The sequence below is a fragment of the Calonectris borealis genome, chromosome Z (assembly GCF_964195595.1).
Source record: "Calonectris borealis chromosome Z, bCalBor7.hap1.2, whole genome shotgun sequence".
NCBI classification, from domain to species: Eukaryota; Metazoa; Chordata; class Aves; order Procellariiformes; family Procellariidae; genus Calonectris; species Calonectris borealis.
The window spans coordinates 6,563,811-6,583,166 of NC_134352.1; the positions used below are offsets into that span (position 1 = coordinate 6,563,811).

General features: G+C 37.9%; 1 protein-coding gene across 2 annotated transcripts in view; it reads right to left on the bottom strand.

The window, feature by feature from the left end:
• Positions 1-19,356, bottom strand: part of VCAN (versican) — a 112,363-nt gene that overhangs the window by 28,837 nt on the left and 64,170 nt on the right. For both annotated transcript variants that reach the window (XM_075138150.1, XM_075138149.1), the window contains exon 8: positions 1,592-7,096. In XM_075138150.1, coding sequence (XP_074994251.1) covers positions 1,592-7,096 — 5,505 coding nt within the window. The remainder of the gene's footprint in view (positions 1-1,591; positions 7,097-19,356) is intronic.

Consider the following 19,356-nt stretch of genomic DNA (forward strand, 5'->3'; position numbering starts at 1 on the left):
AAAGGAACTGAATACATTTGTAACCGAACTAAACATTAAGATAAAAGCTTACCTGCTGTGAAATCCTCGGTTGTTATGGGAGTTATCATTTAAATAGCTTTTCCTTGCAGACTTTTATGCCTTCTAGTGATGTTTGTTGCAACTGAGTTTAGACACCTAGGTATTTGTATTTGATTTAATGCCTAGGAGCAATCACTCACACAAACAAGTACACACTAGATAACCATTTCTACGTATTAGCTTCTCAGAGTTAGAGGAAAATCATGAAGACAATCCTTCTGGGAAACAAGAAGAAAGCCCTGGCTTTGAAAACTTATGAAATGGGTAAGAGAGTTCTGTAACCTAAGTTAATTCAGAAACATGAGAAAAGTTTAGATTTTTGGTTACATTTTTTCAAAACAATCCAACTATGGTTTATGAAATAAAAGATAAGTAACATCTATTTTACCCTTGCAAATTTAACATTCAAAGAAGTCTTCTTAAAATACCAAGTTCCCTATCTAGTCACTGGAAAGCAGAAGGTTCAGTTGAAAGCTTCCAGAAGAAAATCCCGTCTACATAAGCTGGCGATTGCAATTAAGAGGGCAGGATCTTGCTTTGGAAGTTTTGAAAAGAATCTTATCTTATCCATAAAATAGGGTGCCTGTTTTAGGGCTGCTTCTCTGCAAGTCCCAAATATAGGTCTATGTCAAGCACCTAACAATGTTTATTGCGCGTTCGCTGTCTGTTTGTCCTCCTATGGGACTGGATATTTTCTCAGCAAACATTTTCAAATTGACAGCAACCTGGATTATTTCAGGAAAAATAAGAGAAAACCCTATAAAATTAAGCCATTTCAGTTCTTTCCTCAGCTTTATCTAGATAAAATATGAATTGAAGCCACGCCACTCATACTGACCCTACCTGCATCATCTGTGTATTTGGTGAAATGGTGCCTAATAACTATTACGTAAAACAAAATAACTGAGGCAAATGACGTCTAACAAAAAGATCTGTAATTTATAAGAGACAGACACTGTATCAACCAGTCAAAGCTACAGACAGGCTGAAAACGTGAAGTCTTGGTTTTCTCTTCTCTGGAAAGTTACCTTGTAGGTTAAGGGAAGTTCATTTTTATAGAAAATTCTCACCCTAAAACGCACACTAGATCTGCCCACTAAATCAACTGCAAGATGTTATAAAACAAGCCTATCTATAAACCAATTGTATAAGTACTATCATCATGCCAACACAGAAAAGCTATCAGACAAAATTATCTCTTGGAAATTGGAAAATTAAATAATTACAGCTGAATTCTCTACCACAATCAATGTTACCTTCCTGTCTTTTGGAACTGGCTGGTTACCTCAAGTCTGATCCAGAGCTCCACGATGCAAACTCATCGGAAAAGTCACTGAGCTTGACTTTTGGTACCCCCATCCTCCTTCACTTTGTAGGGGTAGCAATCATGCTGATTTCAAAGCTTGAAGCTCACGAGTTCTGTTGTTATTTTACATGGTACTCTGATTGTCATACATCTTACCAGAGTTAAGATACACATTTACAAGTATCACAACAAACATATACAACAGTGATCATATTTGGAAGTTACCTGGAATTTGCACTGCTGTGCCTTCAACTGAACCCACACTGGTGCCAATCAGGAAATCTGATCCATTAGTAACTTCCGGAAGGGAAAATGATGAAGTTACCACTTCAATAGTATTCGGCTCCTCAGAGCTTATCGTTGACTGCTCGTTTTGATACGGACTGTTTCCAGGGGCAGTGCTGTTTGTTGCAATGTTAGAAGAAATTGTTGTGATCTCCTCTCGACCAAACAAAGCTGACTGTGTTTCCGTACTTCTAGTCAAAGGTTGTGAAGATGAAGCTAGCATTGTAACTGCTTCCTGATCAGGTTTAAATACTTCACTTTCAATACTATTGCGTGAATCTGAAACAGGTGTGGAGAAAAGCCATGGGATCTCTCTCTCGGTACTCCTGTCATCTTCTTGATGGGGGTTGTTCACTCTCCCTGAGGATGCTTCAACTTCTATTGTGCTAACTTTCGGAACATCTGTGCTCATTCTTTCTCCAAAATTCAGAAAAGCAGTGGGCAAGACATGTATTGATGGAGAATCTCCAGAAACAGTAGCTTCTTCCTCAACAGCCAAGTCAGTTACAGAGGTTTCTGTCTCCTCAGTCCTGTCTGTTACGGGTCTATTAAAGTGAGGCATACTTTCAGTAGTTGTGCTTTCTGAGACAGGCCTGGGAGAAAACTCCAGCAGAGAAGACTCTGTTCTGTCGAGAAGTTCTGTAGTGGGTGGTTTATATGTTGCCGCAATATCAGAACTAACCTCTTTGAAGGTTCCTTCTGATGAATGATCGGAGAGTTCTGAATCCTTTGATGATGATGTACTTGGAATGATTACCTCAGGATACTCAGATACTCCATTAACTAACTGAACAGTTACTGATGATTTAGGAGTTTGAGGTACAGCATAAAAGCTCACTGTATCTGTTTCTTCATACTCTGCTGATGCCGATTTTGTGTTTGTGTATACTGTAGGATGTTTTTCTTCATTCTTGCTAGAAGATACAGTTGTCAGTTGGGATGTACGTTGTGTGGCGACAATACTTAAATCAAGCATGTCAGTTGTCAAAGCCTTTTCTGTCTCAGTAGTTAAAACTGGTGTAAGAGAAGGAACTACAGGTTGCTTATCATCCAGTTCTTCTTGGCCCATTCCAGAAAAGCCAGAGATTGTTTCACTTTGATCTGCTATTACTCTGTTGTTTGCTGAAGTATTCAGCTCGTAGGTGTCTTCTGCTGTGCTTGTTACAACATGTTTAGACTCATGAGGTGCATGAGGGCTTGCCAGTGATGGTACTGTAGGAAGGAAAATGCCCAGTTCAGAGAGTTCAGTAGTGACGAGAGTTTCTGTTGCAAACTTCATGGCGTTCCCGGAACCCAAATCCTTGTCATCTGATTTTGGTTTGTGCCCAGCTGTTACTGATTCACTACTTGGCTGACGGGAAGTAGTAAAAGAAAGACTATCACCAGATCCAAGTGTCTTCTCTTTGGTTATGGAAAATTTAGGTGTTGAATCGTATTTCTCCCCTTCAGCTGTCATGCTATCATCACTGTCATATGTTGATTGTATGACAGGATTTGGCATTGTCTGCACACTTATTATATCTTCAGGCATTGATCTTGAATGATCCATGTCTATAATAGTTGTTTCTTCTGATGGGATTTGAAGTCGTTCTTCAATTAGTGTAATATCACCGTAAACAGAAACATTCAATATAACACTTCTTTTATCATCAATCATGGGAATAATTTTCTCATATATCCCAGTATCACTTGTTAGTTCTTCTGATGTAGCTGTCTTCGGTTGAACAGCAGATGGATTTGCCACTATCTCTTTTTCTTCTGTAAAAAGGGATGCTAGTCCTGTGATCACAGTCTGTGATCCATCTATTGGTGCTTCTGTTACCATAATTTCAGAATAAACTTCCCCAGGAACACTAGATGAAGCATTTAGTTCTACTTTTGACACAAGAGGTATTGACAAATGAGTAAACATGTCAGGAGAAGATGAATCCAAAACACCAACCCAGCCAGATCCTTCTCCAGAGCTTTCAGGCAATAGTCTGCCTGGCATTTTTGTTGTTGATGTTACAAGTGATTCTTCTGTTTCAAGACTGGGAGTTCCACTCAGTATAACAGAAACAGGAGTTACGCCATCTTTAATCAGCAAATGTGAAGTTTCGTCTTGAGAAACAGCTTTAGAAGTAGCTGTTGTCCTATCTGTTTCATTTTCTCCTCTCCTATAGTTAGTTTCTTTATTGTGAGGTTCTTCAACTGCCACAAAATAATGTGTCATCTCTTTAATCTCTTTAGAGCTGAAGCTCTTGGAACTCTCTTCTGTTAAAGCTGGGGAACTGGTGATCACTGAGCTGGGGAACTGGTCCTCTGTTTCTGACAGCAGCTCAGTTACAGCACTTGTAACTTCTTCATTAACTTCAGCATTTGACTCAGTGCTTCCTCTTTCAAAGTCTTGTGTCTTGTCAGTTGAAAGTTTGGGTCCTATATTTGCAGGATGAGAAGTTTGAGGACTTGAAGTACTCATGATTTCTTTGACAGCCAATGGCACTACAGAAGGAATAACAGCAAGGTCATCTCCCGATCCTTGTCCTGAGAATAATGGGTCACTGATTAGCTCATTATTTGTTAGCTTTTCTTCTTTAGGTATCAGGAGTGACCTGGGAATATCTTTTGTAGGGAAAATATTTTGTACCAACTCCTCCTCTTGCTCTGTATCTGTAGCTGGAGAGCTTATGTATTTCCTTTCAATCTTTACAGACTCAGTTACTCTGTAATCATTAAATGGCAAAAGTATTTTTTTAACAGATTCAGTTTCTAATTCCTTTTCTTCTGAATACAGACTGACAGTTGGAACATTTAAAAATCCCAGATTTTCATGGTTAGCCTGTGTGCTTTTAAAGAATGTGTCTGTTGTTGTTTCTTCAGAAGATTCTATAGCTTTTGGTGAAATTTCCCTTGGCCTGTCTTCCCCAGAATCTATATCTTCCACCAAAGGAATCTTCATAGTAAAAGCTCTCACTGTCAGTTCATCAACTGTTTTCTCTTCCATTCTTATGTCAGTTACAGTTCCCATCGTGGTAACTTCATGTTCAGTAATTGTGACTAGCTCATCAGGTTCAGTGGTGAAGGCATGATCCATAGATGGTGTGCTGACAACTTTTTTGTCATACATCTCTTGTATTTCTGGTCTCCCTGTGGGTGAAACTGCTGGTTTTGCAAACGATTCAATGAATGTGTCTGCTCCTCCAGATCCCTGATCAATAAATGAGAAATGACTTCCAAGTATTTCTTCAGTAGGACCATTAGACATTAGTTTTGTGGTGCTGCTGTCACCTTTGTATTCTTCTCCAGAGCCATGCTCAATCAGGAGAATCTTGCCTAATGAGACAGTTGAAGAACTAACTTTTGCATTTTTGTTCTCTGTAGATTCAGCTACTGCTTTTATACTGCTAGTACCATGTGTCATCATGATGTCATGAGGGCTGTTACTAACCACTGATTCTGGAGGTGACGTGACCTCATCTGTTTCTAAATCTTCAGTTTTAATACCTGGTGCAACAGGAGACATTATCTCCTTTCTAGAACCAGGACTAGATTTTACTTCAGAAGGAGCTGTGTAAGTTGGTTCTGTTTCCTGGTTTTGTTCTCCTGGGTTTCCTGTACCAAACACATCCTGGGACATCTGACTTGCTCCTCCAGACTCCTTTGTCAAGCCATCTGACCCAGTACTTGAAACTGATACTGCTGATTCATCTGTTCTTGCATGTTCTTCATATTCTGCTGTTGCATTATTCACTGAAGCATCATCTATGCTGTAAAATTTTCCTTCATGCTTTTCTGTTTGTGGTTCAGTGACAGGTCTTAGTGGAACTGAAGTCAAAGTAGCAGACTCAATGATAACATCTCTGTCTCCAGAACCCAGATCAATAAAAGGGGAGTCAGTACTTACCACTTTTCTTGTGGGACCCCCTGAAAATATGTCTGCTGGTTCTTCTGCTGATCCTTCATTTGTAAAAAGCTTCTTCTCCCTCAAGAGAGGAGCAGTGGTGACCTTTTTTATTTCAGAACTTACGGTACCTGTTACTGTTTTTCTGAGCGGGCTGGGCTCTTGACTTACGGTTCTGACTTCACTAGTAGTGCTCCCAAGTTCATTCAACTCTGAATTTCCCTCTGCAGCAGTAGCTGAATTTTCCTGACTTGAATATACAGTGGTCTGTATTTCTTTTTCATCTTCAATATTCTTTTCAGTTACAAGAGAGCTGACAACTACTTTTTCCGTAATATACTCAGACACAGAATTGGTGGCAACAGTTACTTCTGAACTTTGATCAAAAGCGGAAGAGAGAGTGCTTATTCCTCTGGGCAAAGCAGAAGTGATTCCTGAAACGGTTACAGAAATTTCTGTTGGCAGCACTGTGCCAGAGCCCAAAGAAATATCTTGCATTGAAAGTGTTTCTGTTACTGCTGTTTCCGTTGTCATGGCTGAAGTTATAGTGATGTCCTCTTCTACATCTCCAGAGCCTTCTAGAACCATAAAAGAAGCAGCACTCGTCTCAGGCTTTGTATGACTACTTGTTTCCAGAAGATTTTCAACTGGGGAATTTGCATTAAGTTTAATAGTTGATTTATCATGTTCTCCTGGAGCAGGGGTTACCTCTTCTGTAATAAGGTTCTTCACACCTATGCCTACTGCAGCAGTTTTTAAAACTGCATCCAGAGAAGCAGTTACAGCAGAATTTTCCACAGTAAATGCATCAGGAGCAGAAGTTATACCAGAATTTTTTTCATCATCTTCCTTTCTTGACATTGTCACAATTTCTGAGGAGACAGAACCGGATAAATCAGATTCGGTGGAGCCATCCCCAGAAGATTCGCTAGTAATCAAAAGCAAGTTTTTTGTATCTTTAGTAGAGCTCTCCTCAGTTCCATGCCATGTTACGGTGTCTTTATTTTTTTGCAGAGACTGCTGATATGAAGAAGTAATGGCTATTGATTTATCTGTTGTGGCAACTTCTGACTCACCACTATAAACAGGTTCTAACATTGCAACATCTGCTGTCGGTTGTGTAACTTCAAACGCCCCTATTACTTCTCCAGCTTTGCTTGGTTGCATAGTACCCGAAGCTTCAGTTTCAGGTATTATAAATGTGTTTGTTTCATTGATTTGAGAAAAGGTTACATTTTTGGAATGTGCAACGCTTTCAATTTGGTCACTTCTCGCTTCCTCAGCTTTTGTGCTCTTAGGTGCACTAGTAACTTGTTGTTTTCCATTTATGAACTGCAAAGCTGGAGGAGTTGTAACGTCAGTAGTATTTTCACAGTCTTCCTCTTCTTCAAACTCTATAAAGTTTGGAAAGAAAGGATCCAATATTATATATTCAGACGAATCCTGCACAGAGTCTGAAGTACAGGGTTCAGTCTGAGCTGATTCTGCATCAATGTGGGGTTCATCTATTGCATGAGGAAGCATGTGGCGACTGAACAGATCCAAAAATTCATTCACCGGATGATCTGCAAAAAAAAGAGAGCTTTTCATAATCATTAAGTGACAGCGACGGTTGCGCATTATAATAGACATATGAAGTATAAACAATCCATTGGAGAAAAAAAACAGAAAAAAAAATCAAAATGAAACATAGTAAATTCAGTGTGTTCTTCTATTGACACAAAGTTAAATGCTGCCACAGTGTTTCACTTTCTAGTTGAAGCCTTTGTGTATATTGAACACATTGATCATGTAATACTGCCAATTGTCACGCGTGTTTAGTCCCAAACCCACACCTGAGCTGACTTATCCTACACTATTCAGCAGAGATAAGAAATGGATAAGATGAAAGTCATTTCTAGACCTGGTCCCAACCTGCGGCAACTGCTTCCACGGATTTGAGACACTAGCTAACCTTTACAAAAAATTGAACTTAGACAAAGCTAAGCAAGGCAAAGTCTAAAATAAAATAGGACATATAGAATATGCCTGTGCAACTCCATTTATTCTCAGTATAGAGTAATTCAGATTACTAGGAACACCATAAAAACTACATCAATTGCTCTATTCTTTACACTTGGACACTAGGTCAGTAAATAAAGTCTCACTTTACAAAATTGTTGCTATTAAGCATTATAAAGCATTATGAAGCAAATAAGAAAAATATCCCAGATTCAAAAATCAGTCACCATTCAGACAGCAACATGAGAAAAGTCCAGCTATTTTCTTCTGCTTACTATTCACTTTGAATTATTTACACACTCCCACAGATCACAAATCTCTCAAATTTTTTTCTAGGTGGCGAAGCAGATAAAGAGGAGGAAGTAAGTTCTAAGTAGACGAGGTTTTAGCTGCAGAAGCCCTCATGAATTCCTCTAAGATTTATGATCCCAAATTCCATAGACACTTTTTAAATGTGCTCTCTCAGCACAAACATTTCTTCAAACCTTCTATTCCAGAAAATAGATGCTACCCTCAAAAAAAAAAAAAGGGGGGGGGGGATACAACAGACTCAGAAAAAAAGCCAAATTTCAGGCTTGGTGAACTGACTTGAAGCTGGAAACTTTGTGCTGAAATCTTATTCCATGAATAGACTCTTCGGAGTCTATGTTTATAACCATTTTGTCCAAAGTAAAATTACTGTTTGCTGGTGTAAACTGGTGTCGCCAATGGAGCTTTGTCTACATCTGCCAGTAGAGGATCTGAACCAATTTACAGGACTCCTGTATTACAGTGCTGTCAGCCACGATTGCTCCCCAAAGAATATTTGCAGGTATTCTGGCATACCCAGTATATGCCAGAGTGCAATTTTTAAGTAAATCTTCCTCATTAAAACTATCTATGAGACAGAAAAAAATGAGAACCTGACAGGTAAAGCATTTCATTAGTTTGAAGTAATTCCCCTACATATGAACATCATTTAACCTCTATGAGTGCTGGCCCCTCAGAGGCAAAGTAATCAGGTGATCATTCTGGAAAAGAATGTATTAAATCACATTAAACTGACGCAGAGTACTGTGAAAGGCTTGTGATTCTTTGGCTTGGGGTGTTTTGTGTGTGCAAATTGACTGGGTCTTGAAAAGGTCATTGCAACACTATTGAGAATTAATGTTCTAATATCTCACACGGTGTTTACAGCTAAACTTACATAGTATTACTGAATCTTCATTTTGCTAAACCTCCAGCTGAAAAGTAAGTGGCAATTTCAGCTCTGCTTTATAAAGAACATGCAATAAGGTGCCCTGAATCCAAGACTTTGATCTAATTGTTAAACAACTTGGGAAAAATTAAGGTCCATGCCAGCCTTACAGAGAATAAGTCACCTTCAGCATTGTGTATTTCCACTAAAATATTCAGTTTGTACAGCACTAAGCTCAGCATTCCCAGTGCAACAAAAAAAGGTTGTTTTTAACCTAATTTCTGCCTGGCTATTCTATATTGCCCCAATGAAGCCTGGTGTTTACTTTGTGCTATGACAGCTCTATCAGATGACTACAGAATTGAAACTCCTTCTCTCTCCCTCAGCTGTTCTTGTTGGGAGTTTTATGCAATGTTCGTACAAAGAGAATTTCTCCCTGTTCTTTCCTCCAGTAGGTTAGAAATATTTACAGAGGCTGCCCAATGCCTCAGAAAAATACAGCTTCTGCAGCCCAGAGTCTTCCCAGATCTCTCTTTCAAATTTTGTTCAAGCAGAAAACCAACAATTCAGTTATTTGTCCAAGATTCGCAATATGACATGGAGAAGCATGTCTAATAACATCACTTTCAGAATCCACAAATTTTAGCGAACAGCAATGCTAGTCATACTGAGGAATCATATTTTCATGAAAGTAGAAGCTCTACTTGACACAGAATTGTACATCTTCTTTTCAAAACTGTGAATGAAAAAAATACATGGGAATTCAACAACTGAAAGGGGAATGGCAAGTCAAAGCTGCTAGGGAGTTTTGAGAGTTTCTGATTCTCAGTAAATTCACTATAAAATAACTGCACCAACATACAGAACCAGAAAACTGCATATAGAAATGTGCATGGGCAAGAAAGATGGCTTGTACTCTGTGCACAGCTTAAGAAGGAATATGTATAAATAACTTGGCATATAAACTAATGTGGCATAAGGATTAATTATGATTTCATACACAGCTGTTAGGATCGTGTGCATAGAGCATGTAGCATGCTTTTGCAAAGAACTATACATTTAAAAAAATTATAAAACCTGGATGGGACTGGATAGGCTGTAATTTGTAGGAGGGTACCATGACTAAACAAGTTCTGACCAGTGTATTATTTTTGTAGCAGTGCACACCTGGGAGTCCCTCAAATTACTAGCTCACGCTAAATCATTTATGGTAGGTAATAAATTTAATGAACAACATCTGTTCCAAATTCACCTAGAAGACATATACAAATTCTTACATACGCAAAGATCTCTATCAGACCTTACTTTTACTTTGTTAGCTTTTTCAAGATCTCACATGCCACAAAGATCCACATAAAAGAACCTTAGTTAAAGGTATGATATTCCAATAATAAACTTTCAGGAGACTCTTTCATTAAATACTAAGTTGTTTTGTTTTGATTTTTTTTCCAAGAAAAAAATAACCAGCTTTTAAGAAAATAGTAAAGAATCCAATTGAATTATTTTTTTAATTAGAATTTCTCCTCCTTTCTAGAGCTTTGATTATTCAGTGTTAGCAATCAAGCTGCCAATGCTCAGGGTTAACAGCTATGGAAAATTCTCTTAAACCCCAGAGATGGCCAATAATCTATGTAACAATATAGCTCATATAATATATAACCTTGTCCTCTAAGAATAAGCAAGACACTAGAATGAAAACCTAAGTGCTACCATAAAATACGAATACAGGAGGAAAAGCCTTATCTGTTGAACTGGTTTGGTAGACCCTTAGGGCAGACACTCAAACACTTGCAACAGTTTTAAACTGGCTAGATGCAGCTGACATATGTTGCCCCTATTTATGTTCATGTCCATTCCACTGCAGGTAAAGATATACAGACTTGAGACTATTAATAAGAGATGAAATGAGAACTTTAAAGGAGTTTGGCTCCTTTATCAATAGTTCACACATTATTATGGCAAACAAGCCCAAAGGAGCACTTGTTCAAAGAGGTGCTTTGTTACTATGATTCCAAGAAAAAGAAAGTAAAAACAAGTAGCTAAAAAGTAGTAAAACCAAGGGTTGCCAGTTCAGACTGCCTATCCAAACATGTCCTAAAGGAGATTTATCAGTAAGGCCTCTTATTGAGGAAAGTGATGAGGTATGCACTGAAATAGAGATTGAATAGATAGGTGGATGGGTGTATATGCAGCCTAGAGTGTTTCTTAGTCCATTTAATATGTCTAGATGTTTTAAATTACCTGTACAGAATAGGCATCTATCTCAGTAACAGTCAACTATGTGTAAGAAATGGAAATCCCTCTAGCTACAGGGTGCTTTTTAGCCACAAGAGGACTTGACTGCTAGTACATATAACCACAGAGCGACTGACTGAGGTGGCATTAATTTCCATTACAACTCTTCTAATGACAATTGGTTCTAAACCCACATTAAGTTTTCACTGGATCAAGTATAAAAGTTGCCTCTATGTTACTGATGGACAAGCTAACCTCTGCACATCCTAAAAACGTGTAATGTGTAGTAACATTTTTTCTTGAGAAGACTTTTAATATTCTACAAAGAACCCTGAAGGGCTTTTCCAAGATCATTTTTGAGGAGCAGGCAGTGAAAAGCATTTTCTCTCTAAAAAACTTTCACATAAGCAGCTGAAGAAGAATTAATAGAGAATTAAATAGAAAACAGATTTTGATGTTTTCCAAACTTTCAAAACCCAAAATATTTCATTCAGAAGACTTATGGATTTAGCACGGTTTTGTGAAGCTTTATTCAAAATGGGACTGTTAACATCTAATCTGGCATCCTGCAGATAACAGAATTTCAGCTATAGATTCCTGCAATTTGCCCATTTATTGCTTCAGAGCAACAAGCTGAGTTGTTTGTGAGAAGTAATAGAGTTCAGTCTTTTGTAGGAGGACTAGAGGTCTGATAAACCCATGAAATTCACAGTTTCTGTGAATAAAATGTTCTGTGGACTTTGAGTGAGGCCCTATATTTTGATTCGAATAGAGCTAAAAAGAAAAAAAGAATTTAAAAAGAAGACCAAAAACATTTCAGACTGTTTCGAAAGCATGCATTTCATTGCATACTGTGACACTATCACAAACTCCATAACGTTCACTACAAAGAACCTATAACCACAAGACAGGTTAGAATGAAAAAACAAAATAGTTTGCATTAGTCAAATTTCTTCCTGCACTTGATAACAGAAAATTTTGGGTTTGGGTTTAACAGAATTGTATCAGGGAGAATTTAGACCACGGTATGACTAAAATGTCATTAAAATATGTTTTTTTATCAAAATTCTGCAAATGTAACATTTGGTGACTGTGAAAAAGGTAATGTGGTAAGTTGCAACAAAAATTAAAAATGTCTGGCTCAGACAGAAAAGCAAGAAACAATTTAATTTAAGATAAAAATTGAGAAAATTTGTTTTTTTTCCCCCTGTGCATACTTGTTAACCTCTCTGTTTTCTACGTTAAGTTACCTTGTTTCTTCCTCACAGATATGTACTCTACATTTATTTTTATAGGCCTCCTCTTCTTTACCACGGTTGGTCTGCACTGTACCACAGACATCACCTCCTGCAGAAAACTTCCATCACACACATGATGATAAATTTGCACTACCTGGCAACAGCCTTAGACGTCACCTCCAACTGATCAGATGCTCTGAAATCAAAGTCAGAGGTGTCCGGGACTAGGATCAGGGGACAAGCAAAATACCTAATACCTAGCAGTTAGCACAACTGTTCAGCTCACCGTGGAAGAGCAGACCATTAGCTTAGGTAGGCTGTTAAATGACAAGTCAGGTGTCTCAAGCTTCATAACAGCTATTGATTAGACCCTCACTCGTTCAAAAAACATTATTCTGAGAAAGTTATTGCAGGAACAGATTGTAAAAATATGCTATGAAAAGCACACTGACGGCACTGAGGACCGAAGGCAGATGCATGAATTATTCTTCATTTTCGTACGTTCATAGAATTTGCTGCAGATTGAAGCTGCTGTGAAAAGCGGATCCAAACGGACGATCCACAGAATAATCCAGTAAACATGCACACTGCGTTGGATTAAGACTCTCTGAATAACCTAAACTAATGGCTTTAATTTGTTATCTCAAAATCCCTGCACGTTTGCGGGACACCCCTGACAGGTTTGCAAAGGTGACCTACCAAGAGCCAGCCTACAGTCAGTAGACTTAAATTCAGCCAACAGGTGTCTCCACTTCATCTGGAAAATATTTAGGAATCTCAAAGTAGAAGAGGTTCAAAACGGTTTATTTAAACCCCCTGAAAGTCCGGTGAAGCCTCGTGTATGGGCTTGGGAGACGATGTAGCATGAGGAAAGACTTAAACAGCTTTATGTCATATATTGACTCCCCTGAACCTCAGCTGTGCCACGGACCAGATTTGCAGTCTGGATGGATTCAAGCAGTTTTATGTCTATGGCTTGCTGAAACTCTTCCAGCGAAAAAAAACTCAACCAATTCCACAGGAATGTGTCAGTCTCATTGAACATATTTTGTTTTAAAAGCATACAGAAGAAGTAAAGAAGCGATCTGACAAGATGGCCCCCATACAAAAAAACGATTTAATTTTTTTTGTTTCAATACCTTTATATTTAGGGCTTTTTTTCCCCCTTAAAATATTACATTTAAATTGGAAGAGAAAACTTCAATTTACAGAAACAAAACATTCTGATAACATCTTTTGGGCCATTTTGTTTCATAGAAAAGGGATTTTTTTAATTGTTCTTTTCATCTCATTTCAAAAGAAATAAGATTTTGAAATACAGACATTTCCTGCTAAAGGAAAATTCCAAGTGTCAGCCTTTGGTATACGCAATTCCTCTAACTTGTGCCATCTTGTAATATCATTAACCTACCTAAGCACGGTCAAAGTGCAACAGTGCTTCAGGCATACCCCATCTCCCCCGTCAGGAAAAGGTGGGAATACTGCCAAGGAGCTGGTCTAAGGTGTTAAAGAAACATGGCTACTATTATACACACCTAAGTAAAAGACAACAAAGAAAGGTCCAGAAATAATTAAATTTTTGATTATTTTAATCCTTCTGCCTCACATTAACATGACTAGTATGTATGATGAGGTCTAGTAAAATCCAGTTCTTGATTACTGTTCAGTCTAAATAAACAAAAGGTTTTATTTAGTTCACTTAAAAATGTTCCCCAGCTGGATATACATTTCTAAAAGTTTTGTTAACTTTGGCTCCCTTTAGAAATGCTTAAGGATGTGGGGCACGTTTCAATAGGTTTATTTATTTTACCTTCTAAATTTTATCAAAATTTTACATTTTGTTCTCCTTCTGACAGTCAAAAGAGAAGTTTGCATTTTTTAAATCTCATCAGCAGTAAAAAAAAAAAAAAAATCATTGACCTTGCATAAAAATCTCAACTACTCAAGTAAATTTCTGGAAGAAAATTATTTGAAAAGAATAATTTTTGCACAGCTGGCTGGGTAGGAGTTGAAAGTAATTCAAGGTGGGTGGTCAGTCTTGCCTGCTCAAATTCACTTATCCAGTCTGCTTTACCATATTTGGGCGTCTCTGTTTCCATGCAAGACACAGCCCTGTTGAAAACTTGAGTATCAATTGCTGGCATGTTCCTAAACTGCAGCCTTTTTACAGCTATACCATTCCCCCAAGCTCCATCTTGACAGAGTTGTTGGCTATGACCAGAAACACCTGGAAAGTGGATGTCGCTTATGTGGACATCTGTTTTGCACAGGGCTCTGGCCTGCATGGCTGTGCTTAAACACCCCTGCCAAATTTTAAAGTAATAGACATGATGATGCAAAAACCATGTCAGAAATAAAGGAACTGTTTTATTATAAATGCATATCATGAAACCTTCTGGCAATCTCTGGCGTTTCCTTCAGCCTCATTGCTTCCTGTGTTCCCTCCCGACGCAGCGGTAAACTTGTTAAGAAAAACCAGATTGAGTAAAATGTCAAGTTGTTAAAAATGGCAGTGTTGCAGTGTCAAGTCTAAGGCCCAGCAAGTGCAGAATACAGTTCTCTGGATAATGACTGAATATTTGTCATACAATATTCTAAGGACAACTATTCCCACTTCCTTTCTACTCCAATATGTCATTTACAAAACGACACTCCAGCCAGCGGTGTCTCCTCCTGAGCGGTCCCTGACACGAGCATCCTTCCAATGACAACATTTTACTTACTGCCTACGGAGAAGATAATTCTAAAACTCTGCAGGGCTAAACAACCCAAAAACAAACAACTGGCAAGTAATAAATCATTTTCTCCAGCTGAAATCCTAAACAAAGGAAAAATTCAGACTGTGCAGTCACACGGTATCTGGATTAGCTGGTCTGTCTGGATATATATATAGAAAAGTCCAACTCCACAGGACAACTCATCAGGTCCTGGCTGGGAAGGAAAGCAACTGCTCACTAAAATGACTTCAGCCTTGGTCTCATGTGTGGTATACCATGAATGAGGTAGAAACACTGCGATATCAACAGGTCTTGCCCTTTCCTAGCCCCCTTCACCGCCATCCCTTGGTTACACTTACGGCATATTACACCGCAGCAACCTCAAATGCTTCTGCTGTTACACAGATGGAACAAGAAGGAAACAGTTCTGGCCCTACTAACATGGGAAGAGAGTGTCCCCTGCCAGAAGAACCAAAAATGACTCATTACAACAAAAATTTGGGGCGAAAGTCAAAACACTACAGTTACAATGTCAAAGCAGATGTCCACCATTTGACTGCTCCTGTGGCTGCTCAGGTGAGAAATGGCCTGTAATGAACAATCCTTCCCCTGCCCCTTTCTCCAGCAATGCCAACAACATTTGGCTTTAGGAGCAAACTTCCAGTATACTCCTTATTGTGGTAGTTCTGGAAAAAATTAGGTTGATATTATATTAGCATAGGAGTAATAAAGGTTGGCTTACATAGTAGGCATGTTCTAAAATTTACTTTCTTAATCAAAGTAATTTGTCCCAAAAGAGGAATTTTATGTGGCAAAACTAAACCAGAAAATATTCTGATGTTCAAGCTCTAAGACAGACAATAGTGTTTATATATGTGGCTGTATATTTATGAGAAAAGAAAGAAAGAAAGGAAGAAAGAAAGAGAAGAGGGAGGGAGAGAGAGAAAGGGAGGAAGAAAGAAAAAAGAGAGAGAAAGAGCAAGAAAGAAAAAAAAGAAAGAAAAAGAAAGAAGAAAAAGGAAAAAAGGAAGGAATGACGGAAGGAAGCAAGGAAGGAAGAAAGGAAGGAAAAGAAAGAAAAAAAAACAAACATACATTTTCAGGAGGATTCTCCCTATGCAAAATGGCTTCATTCTGAATGACTCTGTTCAAAGAACTAAAGCTACGATGATGATTACCCCACCTGATCCACCCCACCACGCTCTTTTTACAGATATCTGGGGAAGTTTATGTATCTGTACTGCCACTTATCATGATGCTTTTCTGACATTTTATCTCCTACAATTTTCCAAGCATCTTTCAAGTACCTCATAACCACACTTTTAATTTAATGTCTGCGAAGCCCTCTGGTCGTGCAGCCAGCACTCAACATCACAGCTGATCAGATACACTGTTTGATTGCAGTCCCTGCTCCTTTTGGGGAGATATTTAGAGCTATTTATCATGTGGCAACATACACTCATTCTGTCATGGCACATCTTTTTTTAAGCTTCAGTTTTCTTCATTGGAATACAACCAAAGCTTTGCTGGAAAAGTCCATTGTGGGGCAAATCACCCTTGTCTAGACCCACCTGCTTGTGCAAAATTACTTGAGTTACTACAGCAGTTACTAAAGTATCTTCATAATACCTTAAATGCAAATACATGTTTTAGAATATACAATTAGAGTGATTATGCACATAAATATTGACATACATGGCACATGGATTTTTGCACATAGATCTGAGTCTCGTGCTTTGCAAATATTATTCAGAAGACACAGAGTGGATTCTGTAATTTCAATTTTAATGGAGTATTCTTAGCATCATCCCTTGACTTGTGGAAAAAAAAGCTGAAAATTTTTGAAATTTAGCTATAGGGGTTAATAAACATGATTGCTTTGGGTATTAAACATCCAAAGCAGCCTAGGGATAAACCGGATTCTCAGTTAGACCGACATAAAGCTGTAAAAACCTCACTAATGCAAACAGAATGACACAAGTGTGACTCTCTTTCAGACACAATTTTAGGAAAAGGAGGGCAGTGCCACATGCTTGAAAGCCTTTCAAAAATTAAATACTAAACAGTATTTTGATACATAATTTCTACCTGGATCAACTTTTGGGGTGCCTTTGATCCTCACATTTTCCTGAACTCTGCAGAGACATGTGAACAGCAGATGAAATAGAAAGAAGAGCGGAGCAGAAAAGGAAGCCTGATGCAGCAAATACTCTAGAATAAGCTTATAACTGGAGAAGACTTATCTGAGAGCAAGTTCCAGTATACCTGTAAATATTTAACCATTTCATTGCTCGTAGCTGGGAAAAGAACGTATAATGCATACAGAGCATAAGCTTCTTTTTAACCATATAATCACATGCATATATAAAAATGGGAAATGGTTTAATTTTTCTTTTAAAAGCAGAACTTTTTCCATCTAGGTTTTTTTCCTTGGTAAAAATGGAACATTTGTTTTGGAAAACTATTAACTTGTTTTTAGAAACACTTGGTTTTTGAAAAAGACATTTTTGTTGGACAATACTTGAGAACAAAAGTTTTCAACGAACTATAGCTAAAAATAGATGCCTAGCTGTGGTAACCTTGGTGCAGCACTAAAAAAATGGCAGAAGGGGACGGACTTTTGACTATAAACCTATTAGCACAAACTCCATCCTACACTAACATGGTTATATGGCTACTGACTCAGAATTAATAAAATTAATTAATAACTGAATAAACTGAAAAAAAGCATATAGCCCAAGTAGCCAAATAATTCAATTAAGGTAAGAACAAATAAATGCTTGAGTAACATTTTGGAGACATAGAAATACTTGAATTTCATTGATTTTCGTAGCATTTCTGCTTCACATAGGGTAGAGTATACAACTATCTTATGCCCTCTTAGGTCATCTGGTAATCCTGGTAACTCAATGCCATGCTAAACTACTATCAATTACATGCACTGCAATGTCAGCAGTGTTTCTCACTTGGCAATGCTGGACTTCTACACCCAACACGCACAAACAGCAAAAACAAACATCAGTGCCTTTGTTACCTATTGCAATTTAGTAATTTCCAAACTGTGATGAGTTTGACATTAATGCCCTTCTTCCTGATGGCATGAAATCAACCAAATTTAGTTGTTGTTCAGATGATTAGTCCAAGAAATGCTGTGGGAACTTACATTAACTTTGGTTTCTTCAAGCATGAAAAGGAGTACCTGCACTAAGGCAAAAGACACCAGGACCACTCAAAAGCTCTTTCCAGGTTCACTCACCATTATAACCCCATTATTACTGTCTGGTTTCACCAGAGGATATACCCTGTGGTCTTTATCCTTGCCTGTCAGTTGGACCAAGTGTACACAGCATTTCTAAAGCTCTCAAGAGTTTTGCACGTAATATTTAATATTTAACTAAAAATGTCACTGGAAACTCACTATAAGCCTGAGTAGTAAATGCATGAGTAACCCAAAAATCATTTCACCCACCACTTCCAAGAAAGGAAAAAAATAGTTTAGACAAAATCCCACAAAAAATCTTATAAAAAATCCCAATGCCACTCTGTGTACATATAGGCACAATCTTTGTTGTTATTTTGCCAAAAAAAATACATCAAATACATGGAAATTCTTTTCTTAATGCCAAAAACCTCCCACTGAAACAATGGCACTCTCGCTTGATGAGGTACTACACGAAAAATCCAGGATTAAGGTTAAAAAAGTTAAAAATTAATGTTTCTTATGCACTTTTTAAGCTAATGCTGGGTAACAAAAAAGTAAGGCAGTGCAGCGGAGGTAATACCAAAGAAGGCATGGACAGCTGGAAGATAAGATTGCTCCTGATCAGGAACAAAATTCCAACTGCATTTCCCCTCCTCAGGGATTTCAGCTCTAATCATTAATGAAGAGATATTTCTATACAATTTTTTATACAGAGTTCCCCTCCTTTAAGCAAATATAGTAATATGGGACTGGTCAGACAAGTCCTAATACAATTCACTGAGCAGTTTTTTAAAAAATGTGAATGACTCCATAGAAAAAAGATAGATGACTTCTGCTTCGTGTTCCCAAAGGCGACACAAAATATGCAGCAGTCACTCTGAACACATCCTGACTTGTGCCAGGAAATAATTCACAAGTATCTTGAAAGACACCAGCGGGTATTATGTATATTATTGATCAAATTTATCATCTAAACACTTGCAAAAAGAGGGAGATAGAAAAAGACTAGCTGGGTTAGCAAGGATTTCTTCAATCATTAAATCTAAAATGTGCAAAGAACAACTGCAAAAAAGACCACAGAAAACTACATACTCAAAAAGAAAGAATAGCCAACAAATATTTTTAAAGTGCTATTAACAGCTTAATTATCAAGTGACCCATCTTAAGGGAATGACTTTCCAGTAAGATCTTTAGCCTTTGAGCTGCTCATAAAAATATCTTTATTTACATTTCCAGCATCACATCCTGTATTCAC